The sequence below is a fragment of the Arachis stenosperma genome, chromosome 10, assembly GCF_014773155.1.
Source record: "Arachis stenosperma cultivar V10309 chromosome 10, arast.V10309.gnm1.PFL2, whole genome shotgun sequence".
NCBI classification, from domain to species: domain Eukaryota; kingdom Viridiplantae; phylum Streptophyta; class Magnoliopsida; order Fabales; family Fabaceae; genus Arachis; species Arachis stenosperma.
In genome coordinates this window covers 130,137,439-130,154,668 of record NC_080386.1, presented here as the reverse complement: position 1 = coordinate 130,154,668, position 17,230 = coordinate 130,137,439, and the positions used below count along the sequence as shown (strand labels likewise).

Below are 17,230 nucleotides of genomic sequence, written 5' to 3'. Positions count from 1 at the left end.
CACGTTTTGTGCAGTAATTTGTGACTCTCTTGTACTCTATTTTTTATCATAGTGAAGCTATTTCCTGGTCTTGATGACTCGTGGTTTTTACTTTTCTCATTGAAGAGATTTTTCACATTAAAAATCTTGATGTATTAGCTAGTCTCTAATTTTTTATTTATGTGATTTTTCTGCTACTATTAAATATTATTGTGTTGGTATTAATACTTGTTGTGAATGGATATTATTGCTTCTCTAATTTTTACAAGTAGGAATTGTGTGTTTTATTCCTACCAAATTGTTCGTTATCATTTTCATCGATTGTGGTCTATGGGTTACACCTTTGGTTTAGCTTATTACTTAATACCTCGCTGATGGATAGGATTTGATAATTGATGATAATTTTATTTTACTACATTAAAATCTTAGACAACTCTTCATTAAGACTTTTGCTTACTTTCTTGAGTAATGACTATTTATATTACTAATCATACCCATGTACTGCACATTGAACTTAATTTGTCAGTGCATAATAGGTTCATATTGAAATAATCTCACAAGGCATACTATTTTATTTTGCTCCTTCTAATTTCATTATTAACTTTGATTTTTATTATAGATTTTATCTTCTGTATAAAATAACCTGTTGTAATTGTGTCTGTTTTTATATTTTTTAAGCATTGTAATATGTATTTATGAGAACATATATTTCTGTTTATTTATAAATTCTAAGAATTAATAGTGGATTTTATTCGCTATAAAAATATATATGATAGATTTTTCTATTTTCTTACATATGCTATTAGCTTAAAAATACAGTAGTACTTGAATATGGTCATGTCTCAAACTTACTTCAAGATAAAAAGTTTTTCTGGAGAATGGATCTTCATATTTTAAACAAGTAACTTAAAAGTATTCTTTAAATAATAATTAATTAAAAATTAATTATTTGAGAACATGTGTGTATGTTTGAACTCCTTAACATATTTTGCCGGAATAAAAGAATATCTATTTAGTATTTTAAAAACTTTAAATTCTTCTATAACAAACTTTAAACTGCATATGTCATGGTAGCCCCAGAGTGAAAGGTTCTTGTCCTTTTAGGTTCCAAGCTGCGTAGGCAACACATCCTTCTTATAAACATGTTATTAGTAAGGCTTGGAATCAAGAGTTTGGAGGCATTACTGAAAGGCTTAAGATGGTTCAACAGGCTTCTTTGGACTTCAACTCAAAGATTTTTGGAAATATTTTTGTGCAAAAAAATAAGCTGGAATATCAGATTGATCAGATTCAACGGCGTTTGGAGGTTACCGATGTGTTATTTTTGAGAATTAAAGAAGCTGAACTGAGGGAAGATTATAATAGGCTTTTATTGCAAGAGGAACTTTTTTGGTACCAGAAATCTAGAGAGCAGTAGGTCAAGTATGGGGATAGAAACACTAAATTCTTTCATCTTCAGACTTTGGTGCGTAGAAACCATAATAGAGTACATGGATTATATGTTAGAGATGGGTCTTGGTCTACTGATCCAGATATTCTCCAGGAAGAAGCCCTCTCTTTTTACAAGAATCTCTTTGGTACAACGGAAGAGGTTGAGGTTGATTGTTTAGGGGATGTTCCGATGCCCACTCTAAGCACTGAGGCTTGTGCTAGGTTAATTGACCCTATCTCTTTTGCGGAAGTCAAGTCAGCAGTATTCAGTATGAGCCCTTTTAAGGCTCCTGGTCCAGATGGCTTTCAAGCTTATTTTTTTAAAGAATATTGGGAGATAGTAGGCACTGAGATTTGGAATATTGTCTGGAGCGCTTTTTTGGGAGAGTTCTTAAATCCTAGCATCATGGAAACTCTGATTGTGCTTATTCCTAAAATTGATAATCCTACCTTTATGAAGGATTTCAGGCCTATTAGCTTGTGTAATGTTGTTTATAAAATTATCACCAAAGTATTGACTAACCGACTTTGGCCTTTTCTTCCAGATATTGTTAGTCCTTTACAAGGAAGTTTTATTCCGGGTCGTGGTGCTCCTGATAATATTATTGTGGCCCAAGAAATTTTGAATTTCATGAAGCACACAAAATCCAAGAAAGGTACTCTTGCTTTTAAAATTGATCTTGAAAAAGCTTATGATAGGGTGGATTGGAGGTTTTTGGAGAGTACTCTCATTGCTTTTGGTTTTCCTATCATCACTGTTAATTTGATTATGACTTGTGTCCGTGCATCCTCTCTTTCTATTATGTGGAATGGGAATAGATTGGATAGTTTTGCTCCTAGAAGGGGGCTTAGATAGGGCGATCCAATGTCTCCTTACTTATTTGTGCTTTGTATGGAAAGACTTGCCTGCTATATATCTCATAAGGTGGTCGAGAGTGTGTGGAAACCAGTTTCTGTCACTAGGAGTGGCCCAAAATTTTCTCATTTGATGTTTGCAGATGATCTCTTACTCTTCTGCCAGGCTACAAAAAGTCAGGTCCAAATGGTCATGCATTCTCTTAACATTTTTTTGCAAGGCATCTGGCATGAAAGTGAATCTTGAAAAGTCTAAAGCTTTTTGTTCTAAAAATGTGACTGCTCGTAGAAGAGATATTTTTACTAGTATTTCTTCAATACGTTTTGCTTTGGATTTAGGAAGATATCTTGGAGTTAACCTTAATCATTCCCGTATCAGTAGGGCTTATTTTTATTCGGTGATTGAAAAGGTGAGGGAAAGATTAGCTAATTGGAAAGGAAGGCTTCTAAATAAAGCAGGGAGACTTTGCTTGATCAATTCTGTTGCAGCATCCATTCCTGTCTATCATATGCAGGTATATTTTTTTCCAAATTGGGTTTGCGATAAATTATCTTCTATGATGAGACAGTTCCTTTGGAAGGGTCAAGTTGATGGTAGAGGTCTTTCTCTTGTTAATTGGAGGACCGTGATCACTCCAAAAAAATTTGGTGGCCTGGGTGTTAAAGACCCTGCGTGTGTTAATATATCTTTACTTGGTAAATTGGTGTGGCAACTTTTTCATTGTCAGGACAAGCCTTGGGTTGCTCTATTGAGGGCGAAGTATCTGAGGTATGAGGGAGTTTTAGATGGCCCTGTCCCTTGCAATGCTTCTCATGTTTGGAAGAGTATCTCAAAGGCTTTTGGTGCTCTTAAGGATGCCTTCTCTTGGTGCGTTGGGTCACTTGATCAATCTTTTTGGTTTGACAATTGGAGTATTGAGGGCCCAATTGCTCAAGATGTCCCTTTTGTACATATATCTGACTCTGATTTAACTATTAGAGACGTTTGGAAAGATGGTCAATGGAATCTCCATGATATTTTCTCTATCATTCCAGAAGATGTCAAACAGCATTTGAATGCTTATAATCCGGATTTGAATGCTGGAGAGAGTTCGGGTTGGTCGTGGGGTGTGGCATCTTCTAGACTCTACTCAGCTAGGAGTGGGTACAGTTGGCTAGCCAAAAGAAAGTTTGACTGGAATGAGCATGATAATTGGTTGTGGGTATGGCGTCTGCATATTCCTGAGAAGTATAAGTTCTTGATTTGGCTCAGTCTTCATAATGCTATTCCTACGGCAGAGTTTCGTTTGGATCGTGGTTTAGCTTTATCTAGCACCTGTCATCGGTGTCAGAATGGTTCTGAATCCATTCTTCATTGTCTTCGGGAGTGCCCTAGTGCCAAGGAGGTCTGGACCCTTTTAGGCCTGTGTTCAGATAACTCGAATTTACATGATTGGCTCTACAGAGGTGCAAGGAGTGGAGATGTTTTTCTTTTTTTTCGACCATTTGATGGATTTGGAGAAGCAGGAATCATGACTTATTTAATATAGATGATTCATGGAGTGCTAGTAAAGTGGTGAGTTTGATTCGTAGTTCAGTAAGGGAGTTTCACACTATTTTTGCTATGCATCAATCTCTGTCTCCTCCTTCACTTTGTTTGCATTGGGTTCCACCTCCAATTCATTCTGTTAAATTGAATTGTGATGCTAGTTGGTTTGCTCCTTCTGGCTATGCTGGTTTTGGTTGTATTATTCGCAATCCTGATGGATGTTGGTTGAAAGGTTGCACTGGAAAATTCGAAGTGTGCAGTGTTCTTTTTGCTGAATTGTATGCAATTTGGAGAGGTTTACTTCTTGCTTGGGAAAGTGAATTTCGTGAGGTTATTTGTGAAACAGACTGTTTAGAAGCTCTTTTCTTGGTAAACCAAAGAATGCTTAGTAAGGATATTCCGGAATGGGATTTGGCAAAGCATATTCAGGAGGTTATGAATTGGAATTGGAGAGTCTCTATTCTTTTCAGAGGACTGCAAATAGTGTTGCAGATTATATGGCTAAAGCAGCTGCTTCTGTCGCGGAAATTCACTCGAATTGGACCCAACTATGGAGTGAGCTTCAACATCTAATAGATTTAGATATGACCCTAGCCAATTAATTTGGTTTTGTCTCTTTTTTTTCTTTCTTTTCTATTTAGTCACCAAAAAAAAATTAAGACGCGAGCTTTAGAGTTTTGCATATTAACATAGCAAATGCAGAATGGATAAATTCAGTAGAATGATTGAAGGTAGCAAATTGAGCTAAGAAGAATGGTATATAGTCAGTGTCTTAAAGAGAAGCTGAACTATAAGGAGAGGTTGAGAGAATGAATGCTAAGACAAATATGAAAAAACTTAGAACTGATTTACTCTCCGTTGAGTAATAGACCAAAATTAGTGTATTCATTTACTTCAAAAATGAATCAATTATATTTTAATGGAATCATTATCTTTTTTATTTACAAAGTTAGAGAGAATCATAATTTTTAGCTTCAGCTAGGCAAGTCTATGTTTTTTATTGTAATCCAATGATTGGAATATTTGTATATTCTGTTATGTCGTTCCTTTTTTATTTTGGAAGCATACTTCTATTTGTCAAAATATTCAAATAAAATAGAGCTGGTTAGCACTTAGATAATATTTGATGGAGAGATAGAGTTTGAAAGACTGAGGCTAAGAGACAGAGACTAAGAGACAGAAATTTAAATAAATTTCAGTGTTTTGTTTGGTGTAAATGAAAAACAGAAATTAAAATAAGAATAAAGCTCTAATTTAATTTGTACAAAGAATAAAATTAAAAGTAATTAATTGATATGAGAGTATTTTAGATATAAAATATTATTAAAGTTTCCGTCTCTATCTCTAAACTTACTTTTTAGAGGTACTGAAATACTAAAATTTTGAAAACAGAGATAAAAATTTTAGTACCGGTCATGATACTAAATCTTAATCTTTCGGCTTCTATTCCAATACCTCAACAAATGTTACCTTAAAGTTAATTAGTTGTAGTTAATATTGTTCAGTGATTTTTTGGGTGGTAAATATACTGAAGTTAATTGTAGTATTACTTTATCATTCCGAGGTACAATTTGTTCAGTGATTTATTCTTGTTTCTTCTTGGTTTTTTAAAATTTAAACATGATTTTCCATTGAAGAAAAGGATTTGGTTTTGGAATTTTTTAGAATTTTGCTGTAGAGATTTGTTGGACTTCTTTGCTTTGATTTATGCTTTTGTTTACTCTAATTTTGCATTATGGTTTTTTTTATTTAATTTGAAGTAGATATAAAAATTTAAATTTAAAGAATTTTTTTTTTGCATAATTTTAATTGCTAATTTTTTTTAATTTTATATTCAATATTTTAAATCATCTTTAGTTTCATTATTCTTTTAAAATTTTTAATTTTTATTTTTAGTTTTATTATTTTTTACCATTCTTCATACACATATTTATTTTTTTTCATTAAATAGAATAAAGATAGGAAAAAAGTACTACATGTACTATGTAGAATAAGAAAAAAAATAACATGGGTAAAAATTATGTGTAAAAAAAAATAACTGGACGAGAAATGAAGAAAAATTAAATAATAATTATAACTTTTATCAAATTTTAAGATGCTAGTTATATTAATAATTATTTATTAATAGAATTAAAATGGAAAGTGAAAATTAGACACCAATCTTCTCTATTCTCTATTATTATAGATTTAATTATGGTGAAATTTTAAGTGCAATTAATTTCATTTGAAGTTGATAACTTAGAGCCGTTAAATGATAATTTAGTCAAATCTATCAAATTATTTAACAACTCTCAACTATCAAGTAAAGTTAACTACACTTGAATTTCAACCTTTATATATTGTTATAGATAACGCTGGCTGTTAAATACATGAATTTCTCCCGTGTTAATGGGTGCGTTTGGAGGACGCAATAAAACATCTTTCCTGTAGAAAATGCATCACTTCGCAAAAATAGAGAACAAAGACAAACCACAAATAAACCTTTTATAGTGGAAAACCAAGCCGCAATAACAAATGAAAAGAAGGTTATAACCAAAAACCAACAAAAAAGAAAGGAAGCAATGCCGAGAAGCATTCAATTATTTTTTACTCAAGAAATCATCTCTTCTCTCTTATTTTTTTTCTCTTGTTCACTAATTCTGAGGAGTGCCCATGGTGACTATCCTTCAGGGGCAAATATGTTTGTTTACGCGGGATGCTCACAAGACAAATATCAACCAAACTCGATCTTTGAAGAAAACCTCAATACCTTTCTGTCATCCGTAGTAAGTTCGTCGTCTGAAGTTACTTACAATAGCTTTGCCATTGGAAACGGAACCTCGGCGCCACCAGAGGCAACAGTGTATGGCATGTACCAGTGTAGGGGAGATCTACATCCAACTGACTGTTCAAAGTGCGTTGGAAGATCCGTAAACCAAATAGGCTTGGTTTGTCCATACACTAGTGGTGCTTCTTTGCAACTTGAAGGATGCTACATTAGATATGAACACAGTGGAGATTTTCTTGGGAAGCTTGATACGAGCGTCAGGTACTCTTGGAAATTAATCACAAATTAATTAAAATATATGCTTCACTGTTTTAATTTAAAAGCGATTAATTCCTTATTTTACCACGTTAAAATTAGAAAATCTAAATTCTATTTTCTTTATAGTAAATTGAAGCTCGTTCTCTCCTATATGTCTATATTTTATTTTGTGACAACTGCTAAGGAGAATTGGCACAATACTAAAAATTTCAGAACATATCCAAAATTCATTATGTTGCTGGGATACAATCTTTCTATGAGAGCACCTACTTAATTTGTAAGTACCTCTATAATTGCCTGTTGATTTTGGAGACATATTTTGATTTTGATGGACCGTACCAATCAACTTTAAATTTTTTTTCATAAAAAAGGGAAAAAATCTATAATTTTGTGAGGTTTTTATTTGTCAATATGTAATTGTGCCAATGTGGAATAGTTACCAAGAAATACCTTTAGAAATAATACAGAGGTACTCATTCTATTCTATAAATACTTATGGAAATAAGTCGTTCAAACTTTAATTTTTTATTGTTTTATTTGATATCCTTCAGGTACAAGAAATGTAGTAAATCCGTGGATAATGATGTTGAATTCTTCAGGCGTAGAGATGATGTTCTTGTGGATTTGCAAACTGCAAATGGATTTAGAGTGAGTAGTTCAGGTCTTGTTCAAGGGTTTGCGCAGTGTTTGGGGGATTTAACTGTTTCCGATTGCTCATCTTGCCTCGCTGATGCGGTTGGAAAGCTGAAGAGCATGTGCGGATCTGCGGCTGCTGCTGATGTGTTCTTGGGGCAGTGTTATGCTCGCTACTGGGCTTCAGGTTACTACGATGAAACTCCAGGTTAGTTTCATTCCCATTTATCTTTCAGCATAATATAATATTCGTTTTCAGTAATTTTTTTTACCTTGAATAGAATTTTTGTTATTTGAATAAAATAAGCAAAACAAAACAAAAAGATATTAATACACAGCCACATTATTTACGTCGTTATTTACGTCGTTCACACCAAACTAGCAGTTGGAGCAAGTAAAGCATGATTAGTTGAAACAGTTGGTTTAGGGAAGATCAAATTCAACGGTCAGAAAGTAAATTTTTCTGAAACAATGCATTCGCAGCATATATGCCATCTTGCTTTATTATTGTGGACACATGAACACTTTGCTTTATTTTGTTGCTCTTTACTCTTTATCTTGAATACGGACCTTTTATTTAGTATCACATTCTATATTCTTGACTTATCAATTCGCTTTTGATGATCCACATTATTCACACTATTCATACTATCCCATTTGTTCCAATTTTTTTTTATCAAAATTTTTTAAATTTATTTCAATTACTAACGAGGTGAATATTTTATTTTTTTTATTGTTTTTAGTATTTCCTTTTATGTTTTAATTTTTATGTATTTTTTGTTCATATCATATATGTTGTTGATTTTATAAAATTTTTATTGTTCTTTATCTGTATGAGTTTTTTGTATGTACTCTATTTTTGTTTTGTATAAAAAAATATTTTTTATTCGACTTTGTAAAATTTATAATTGTAATTACTATATATTACGTTTATTATCAAAATTTTGTATAATATGAATTATGATCCTATAAAAAAAAAGACAAAGTAAATGAAAAATTAATTATAAATAACATTAAAATAATAAATAATAAAAAATTATAATTTAAAATAATACTAAATTAAAGAGTACTGATAGTACTAATAAAATTATAAAAAATTTATTTTGTTTGACATTATAAAATTTATAGTACTCTCTTTCATATTTTTATTTTTTATTGTATTTATTTTATTTATATGATGAATAATTTTTATATTATTTTTGTTAGTGTTCTGATTTTTTATGTATATTATTATTTTTTGCAATTCTTATGGTTTCTTTGTTCATCTTAATATTTTTTATCATTTACATGTCTAATATTTTTGTTTTGGTTAAAATTTTTTATTTTTTATTCGGTTCTGTAAAATTTATAATTATAATGCTCGTATACTATATTTTCTTGTAATTTTTTCTTAATATAGATTATGATCCCATTTAAAAAGATAAATTAAATAAAAAATTATTCATAGGTAATAAAATATATTTTGTTAACTTTTATATGTTATTTTTAATTTAATAAATAAATATTAATTTTATTATAAAATTAATTAATAAGATCTATTTAAATATCTAAATTAAAATGATAAAATAATATAAAAAATATTTAAATTGATATCTCTTTTAGTAATTTTTTTATCTAAAAGTAATTTTGAGTAGTATAATACAAACAACATTTATTTTACTATAATTTATTTTGATATAAAGATTGTCAAACATAAATCACATTAATACAAATTTACTTTTAATCAAAATTAATTTTACAAAATTAATTTTATATAAATTCCTATCTGCTAATCCAAACACACATAGTAATCCAAAATTTCGATAAATAGTTCGGGGTTCATAAACCTATTCTATTAATGTTTTAGGATTTATTTTGCCAACAAGAAAATCATTTAGACAATATTTTATTGCTTCATTTTAAATAATAATATACATCAAGAAATTAATATTTAGTTGGACATTTAATTTAATAGGTGAAAAAAATAAATAAGATGCATAGGATAAATTTAGCAAAAATATAAAATTAAAAAAATTAATACTCAACAAACATTTACTTTAATAATTTTTTTATTAGTTAATTATTGACTGAATTTTATCACTGTTTACTGAAAACAACCGTATAAAAAATATAAATATCACATTAAATAATGAGAGAAAAGGTAACTATTTAAAAAGAATTTATTTTTTTTTATTATTTAAGTCATATTATTAATATTAAAGTTAGACAATAATTTAATCATGAAATGTATAAAGATGACTTTATCAAAAAATGCATCTGGACATATTCACACAATAAAATTATAGCAATTTCAAATATTTTTTTATATATATATTTTTTATTTTATAATATATACTTTTTAAATAAAGAGTGTCATAACAAATTTTTCGATGTATCGATCATCAGCAAACATTATTAAACCTAACTATCTAAAAGTAAAGAAAAAGTTAAATGTATAACTTCATGAATATTAACCAAATTTTTTACTACAGTTTTTGTTCCTTTCTTTGTTTAAATTTTATGTCTTTTCCAGGTTCCCACAACAATGATGAAGTGGGGAGATCTGTTGCCATTATTGTGGGAGTGTTTACAGGTCTAGCAGTTCTTGTTGTCCTTCTCTCAATCTGCAAGAAAGCAATGGGTAAAATAGACATAACATCTAGTTTCTTATGTACCAAATTCCCTTTATAATTGAGGAAATGATAGTGGTAGTGATTAATATCTCTTTATTATGCAGGTTGATTAAGAAGATTGCAACGCACCTTAAAAGGAGATTAATTATTATTACAAATCATCTCTTGAAATCTTGTATAAAATTGAAGGAAGTCGTCACGTTTCCACTTTTTCTTAATTTTAAAACATTTTAATTTGTTTTCCTGCAAAAGAAGAAGAATATGTCATCATTGTGTTTAAAAAGTAGAGCTATTATATCCATCAACTTAGAAAGGGCTGCAGATTGTCTTTCCTTAGTGATGTCCATCCAAACCCATCATTATTTCTTTATTATATATGGAATCAATTGAAGATTATTCTGCCATGCACTATTCTTTTTTATATAATTTACTTTGCCTTTATTTTTCGTAGTGCGCGCTATTGAAATTTTAAATTTGGTCATAGCTAGGTTTCTCTTTGATTATACAGATTTTTATTTTGAAGTTCGAATTGAGTAGCTCGTGGATTTGAAGATTAGTGTTAATTTTTTTTTTTTTTTTTAGAGATGATGATAGATGTATATATAGCATTTTAAAATAATAATGTTGTGTCTGTTGGAATAAATTAATTTTCAAATCCCAGATCATCCATATTGAATCACAAAAATAACATAATGCGGAAGCGTACCTGAATTCATAAATATGAATCATACGATCGGAAGAGTTTGGATCTTGTGGTTCTTCCGATCTTCCTCAACCAAAGCCTTCTGTATTCTTAGGCGGTTGAACTGTAACTCTTTTGATGGGGAAAGAGCAACAAAAGCAGCTTTGGTATATTGGGGACCGAAACCCTGAAGGTCTATTTATATTTGAGCATGGCACTCATTAAATCCTTAAACCCAAATAAAATAGTATCTAAAGCCCAAAAGATAATATATCTAAAATCCAAAAAGATAATTATCTAAGGAACAAAAGATAATATCCGGTTTTATTCTCATTTAATTCCAAATCAAAAGTAACAATGACTTATTCAATTAGCATTTATAACAATAAATGATATCATCATTATATAAGTCATTTAATTTGAAATAGCATCATTTGTGATTATAATTAATATATGTATTGCCCACAAATAAATTAGGAAATCAAAATAATTTCCTAACAATCTCCCATTTGGGCTATACATATATTCTTTCTGACATAATCACATCTTATAAACTTTATGCGCGCATCTAAATGCTATTTCTCTCATTACTTTAACAATCTGGTCCGTCTCATACATTAGATATGGAACTACCGCAGCTTTTATCACATTAAATGCCGTGACTAAACCACGCCAATCACCGTCCTAATATACTTAACGACATAGATCAAATTTGGATGAGTAATATGGAAATTACATGCCAAGTGATCTCATGCATGTCTATTTCCAGCTGGTCCAACTTTATTGAGATCAAACACAATACAAATATTGCAAAATGAACATTTCATATAACATGAAATAAACCATCAACTTAATTCTGCAGAAAAATAACTCAATATCTGTCATAGGACATATAGCATAAAATAAACTCCCACTAAACCAAGGCATCACAAATGTTGACACCCATCCGAGCAGTGTGCTCATGAAAGACTTTAGGGGTCAATCCCTTGGTTATTGAGTCTACTAGCATATACTCTGTTCCTATATGTCCTATGGAAATCTTGTTTTTTTTCTTAAACTTTCTCCTTGACAACTAAGAACTTGATGTCTGTATGCTTCGATTTTGTCAAGCTCTTATTGTTGTTGGAGTATAATACTGCTGACTTATTGTCACAAAATATCTTTAATGGCCTTTCAATGTCATCTACTATATGAAGCTCAATGACAAAGTTTCGCAACCATATGCCATGAAATCGGAATCAGAGTACCTAATGATCTCCAAAATTTTTTGATCTCCGATAAACAAGCATGTAATCCTTTGTTCTCTTTAGATAATGCATTACGCATTTAATAGCTATCCAATGATCCATGCCTGGATTGCTCAAGTATTTACCCAACAGTCCTCTCAAGATCTTATTTAGGACATTGCTTGAGACTGAACTTGTCTCCTTTAGTTATGGGTGTGTCCATTGGTCTACATCTTTCCATGCCATGTCTACTTAAAATCTTTTCGATATAGTTCTTTTGTGATCATCCAAGAATACCTTGAGAGCGATCTCTTAGTATCTCGTTTCCTAATACAAAAGAGACATCACCAAAATCTTTCATTTTGAATTTGTTCGATAGAAATTTCTTAGTTTCATGTAACAAGCCTATATCGTTACTGGCAAGTAGAACGTCATCAACATGTAAGACCAAAAAGATGCATTTACTCCCACTGAACTTGCGGTATATACATTCATCTAGAATATTTACCTCAAAACCATGAGGTAATGACTTAATTAAACTTGTGATACCATTAACGGGAAACTTGTTTGAGACCATAGATGGATTTTCTCCTTTCTCTATTGGATCTCCTTAATGACACTTCTTGAGGTTGTTAAGCTTGTTGTATGGATTGGGATTGAGGAGGATTATCATTATTTTCCTGTACTGTAGTAGCACCTTTGAGCAACAACGATATTCTCATTGTTTTCTTGTACTGTAACTGGATCTACAGTAGAATTCTTATTGTACTCTTGTACTATAACTGTGTCTTGAACAATAATAGATACAAAGACCTAATCATTGTCAGTTACAGAATCCTCATCAAAAGCAACATTTCTAATATCTCCTTCCCCCCAAACTCAACATCCTCAAGAAATCTCGCATTTCCCGTTTCAAAATAGACCTTGATGCAGGATTGTAAAACTTGTACCCCCGTGAGCGCTCAGCGTAACCAACAAAGTAGCAACTAATTGTCCTTGAGTCCAATTTTCTTTCATGCGGCTTATAAGGTCGCGCCTCAGCTAGACATCCCCAAATATGCAGATGCTTTATACTGGGCCTTTTCCCAATCCAAATTTCATATGGGGTTTTATTAACTGCTTTGCTTGGCACCCTATTAAGGATGTACACTGCGGTCTTTAAGGCTTATCCCCAGAGTGATTCAGGCAAGAAAGAATGACTAATCATACTTCTCACCATGTCCTTAAGAGTTCAGTTCCTTCGCTCTGCAACAGCATTCATGCTAGGTTTGCCTGGCATGGTGTATTGCGGAACAATACCACACTCCTCCAGGAAAAGAGAAAAAAAGGCCCGGGACGTTACTCACCTGAACCGTCATATCTTCCGTAGTATTCACCACCACAATCAGATTTGACAGCTTTAATTTTCTTTCCAAGTTGAAGTTCAATTTCAGCTTTGAAAGACTTGAAAACATTCAAGACTTGGGACTTTTCATGAATTAAATATAGATACCCATAATGAGAGTAATCATCTATGAACGTAATAAAGCAACGTTGTCCATTCCAAGAGACAGTAGGGAATGGGCCACATATATCGGTATGTATTAGTTCTAAGACATCTCTAGCTCTCTCGGCACCTAATTTCCTTTCGTTTGTCCTTTTCCCCTTTATGCACTCAATGCAGACTTTCAAAGTCTGCCAAATTTAGGGGTCCGAGAATTCCATCCGACACGAGCCTCTGAATTCTCTGTTTAGAGATGTGGCCTAGGCGTTTGTGCCATAATGATGCCGAATTCTCATTCAGTTTTTGTTTTGTACCCGTTTGCAGTATTTCATTATTATAGGAATTTAAGTTAAGCCTATATAGATTATCCACCAAATGACGAGAGCAAATATTATTTGAATTATAAAAGAGACTGACTTTATTGTCTCCGAATGAACAAAAATAACCTGATTTGTCCAAACGAGAAACAGAAACCAAATTTCGTCTAAATGACGGTACATAAAATGTCTCTAATAAATCCAAGTAAAATCCACTCGTGGAACATAATCTAAAGGTTCTTATAGCTTCGACTGCAACTATATTACCGTCTGCCACGTAGATGTATCTTTCAGCATCACTTGGCGGTCGGCTCCACAGGCAACCCTGCATAGTGACACTTACATGAGTAATAGCAGCAGAATCTACCCACCAAGTATCAACAGGTGCATAACTTAAACTAGTCTCAAAACAAACAAAAGTGAGAATTATACCCTTTTTCACACGCCAAGTGGCATATTTGGTACAATCCTTCTTCATGTGTCCCACCTTCTTACAGAAGAAACAGGTTGAAACTTGATCCTATTTCTTAGCCTTTTTCTGCTGAGAAGGCGCATCCGCAGTAGTATCACGCTTTCTTTTATACTGAGAAGATAAAGCCATGTGAGCACTGAATTTCTTAGTAAAGAATTTCTCAACATCCTTTAGAAACTATTTGGCATCTTTATCCTCAGTAATTGAGCCCCGAAACGCCTCAGGAGCCCCGAAACGCCTCAGGAATTGAGCGTTTCATGATCATAATGCTCATTCGATTGGATCTCTCCCACTTCTCTATTTTAACCTCATTGAGATTTTCTGGAGTGGAAGTGGGTTTCTCTTCTCGAAGAGCTATATCTAGATCCATACAACCGAGGACAATCTCCACGGTATCCTTCCAAACTTTAAAGTTTGAACTATTCAGCATAGGAATACTGCTAATTTGTGCAGAAACATTGATAGCTAAAGCCATAGTTTCTGGATTAGAACAAAAAGAACATGCAATAAACATTAGTTAAATAATGGGAAAAATCCATATTGAGATATCTAGAACAGCATTAATTTTCAATCTTTGGATAGAAAAATTAACTGTAAGTGATACTCTCATCGCAGTAATCAAATATTGTCAAAATTCCTGTCACACATTAAACCTTTCTTTGGACCGACTTAATGCGCACATGGAAACTTAAAATTTGCAACCTATTTATTACCGCATATATTTTCTATTAATTGGCCAAACAATAACCTTCCTTTGGGCCGATTATTGACCGCATAATTAATAAAAAATAAACAAAAGTGTGCAATACTAATTATTTGGCCAAATAATAAACTTCCTTTGGGCCGATTATTATCCGCATAAATAATAAGAATTACTTTATTCTTAGTTACCCAAATATTTATTTACCATTAATATATGCATGTAATTCGGCCAAATATAGGCCTTCCTTTGGGCCGACCAATATTCGCATGAATTACATATCACCGTATTCCTTATGTTTTGAATAAATCAATTTTCACAAAAGATGCTACTTTGGTTCAATCAATTTATTCCAAAACCAAATCTTTATAAAATATGTGGGTATAATAATCCAAATTGTTACTAATTTCCTTATATAACAATTAAAAAAATATTTAAATCGCAAAAAGATTTAAATTTTAATGGTGTCTTTTCAAACCTTTAAAAAAAATTATATATATAAATATATAGTACTAAAAACGTGCTCAGCATACAGTATAAGCACGCAACAATATACATATATATACATATATCGAAAAAAATAATAATATATATGTATAATAAATTACTAACAATATATATATGTATAACCAATCCAAAACGGTATGGAAGGAATACGTTTCATATATAAAGCATATACGTATTGATGCGCACACAATCAGGAACGATTTTATTAGTGTGCAACAATTTCATATAAAATGTAAACAACGCATATGTATATATATTGATCCAATGAAATAAAATCAAATATTTTGATGATTAAATTATGGATGGCTCTGATACCACTTGTTGGAATAAATTAATTTTCAAATTTCAGATCATTCATATTGAATCACCAAAAATAACATAATGCGAAAGCGTACCTGAATTCATAAATATGAATCATACGATCGGAAGAGTTTGGATCTTGTGGTTCTTCCGATCTTCCTCAACCAAAGCCTTCTGTATTCCTAGGCGGCTGAACTGTAACTCTTTTGATGGGGAAAGAGCAACAAAGGCAGCTTTGGTATATTGGGGACCGAAATCCTGAAGGTCTATTTATATTTGAGCATGGCACCCATTAAACCCTTAAACCCAAATAAAATAGTATCTAAAGCCCAAAAGATAATATATCTAAAATCTAAAAAGATAATTATCTAAGGAACAAAAGATAATATCCGGTTTTATTCTCATTTAATTCCAAATCAAAAGTAACAATGACTTATTCAATTAGCATTTATAACAATAAATGATATCATTATTATATAAGTCATTTAATTTGAAATAGCATCATTTGTGATTATAATTAATATATGTATTGTCCACAAATAAATTAGAAAATCAAAATAATTTCCTAACAGTGTCACGGTCACATAATATGCCAAGACAACAATATAACATTTTAAACCCACTAGATGAGTATATAAATGTTAAGCCTAATATTGATGCACAAGTCTAAAATGAGCAAGTGATAGATGAACCACAAGAAATTTTAAGAAGGTCAGCAAGACAAAAAAGTCTAATAATTTCAAATGATTTTGTAATTTATTCACTTGAGAGGGAGAGTGTGACTTAAGCATTGACAATGATCCAATATCTTTTAAGCAAGCCATGCAATCTCACCATTCTGAAAAATGGTTTAATGCTATCAAAGAAGAGTTGAAATCAATCGATGACAATAAAATTTGGGATCTAATCGAGTTATAAATGAGTATTTAAAACCAAACATGACTCACAAGACAATATTAAAAGGTATAAGGTTAGACTTAGTGCTAAAAGTTATACTTAAAAGAATGGAATTATAAAAAAAAAAATTTCATCTGTTTCAAAAAAGGATTCTTTAAGAATTATTATGATTTTGGTGGCTCATTATGATTTAGAACTTCATAAATTGATATAAATATTGTCTTTCTCAATGATAACATAGAAGAAGGGGTTTATATGGACTAATCTCAAAGTTTCTTGACAATAAGAAAAGAAAATTTAGTGTCAATATATAGACTAAAATAAACATCTAAACAATAATTTATCAAATTTAATGATACCATTTTATCATATAATTTTGTGAAAAACACTATTAATAGTTGTATCTATATAAAAATCAGTAGAAATAAATTTATTATATTAGTCATATATGTTGATGACATATTTCTTGTTGCTAATGACGTTAGTTTGTTATATGATGTAAAAGACTTGTCATTAGGATTGGTTTCTGTTGAGCCTAGTTTGATTTTGGATTAAGTTATGATGATAAACATTGTTTTGGGTG

The 17,230-nt window shown here is 31.2% G+C and overlaps 2 protein-coding genes across 2 annotated transcripts; both read left to right on the top strand.

The window, feature by feature from the left end:
• Positions 1–3,868: 3,868 nt before the first annotated feature.
• Positions 3,869–4,366, top strand: LOC130957737 (uncharacterized). Its single transcript, XM_057884581.1, has one exon. The coding sequence runs from the start codon at positions 3,869–3,871 to the stop codon at positions 4,364–4,366; it is 498 nt and encodes a 165-aa protein (XP_057740564.1).
• A 1,836-nt stretch (positions 4,367–6,202) lies between these two features.
• On the top strand, positions 6,203–10,460 carry LOC130956318 (plasmodesmata-located protein 8). The gene is made up of 4 exons (XM_057883356.1): positions 6,203–6,821; positions 7,370–7,659; positions 9,964–10,071; positions 10,168–10,460. The coding sequence occupies exons 1-4, from the start codon at positions 6,355–6,357 to the stop codon at positions 10,170–10,172; spliced, it is 870 nt and encodes a 289-aa protein (XP_057739339.1). The 5' UTR covers positions 6,203–6,354; the 3' UTR covers positions 10,173–10,460.
• Positions 10,461–17,230: the final 6,770 nt, after the last annotated feature.

Bases quoted from the DNA above. Each gene is read 5' to 3' on its own strand.
- LOC130957737 (XM_057884581.1), top strand. From the start codon at position 3,869: ATGCATCAATCTCTGTCTCCTCCTTCACTTTGTTTGCATTGGGTTCCA.
- LOC130956318 (XM_057883356.1), top strand. From the start codon at position 6,355: ATGCCGAGAAGCATTCAATTATTTTTTACTCAAGAAATCATCTCTTCT. The intron at 6,822-7,369 runs GTACTCTTGGAA...GATATCCTTCAG, and splicing joins AAGCTTGATACGAGCGTCAG to GTACAAGAAATGTAGTAAAT. The intron at 7,660-9,963 runs GTTAGTTTCATT...TGTCTTTTCCAG, and splicing joins TTACTACGATGAAACTCCAG to GTTCCCACAACAATGATGAA.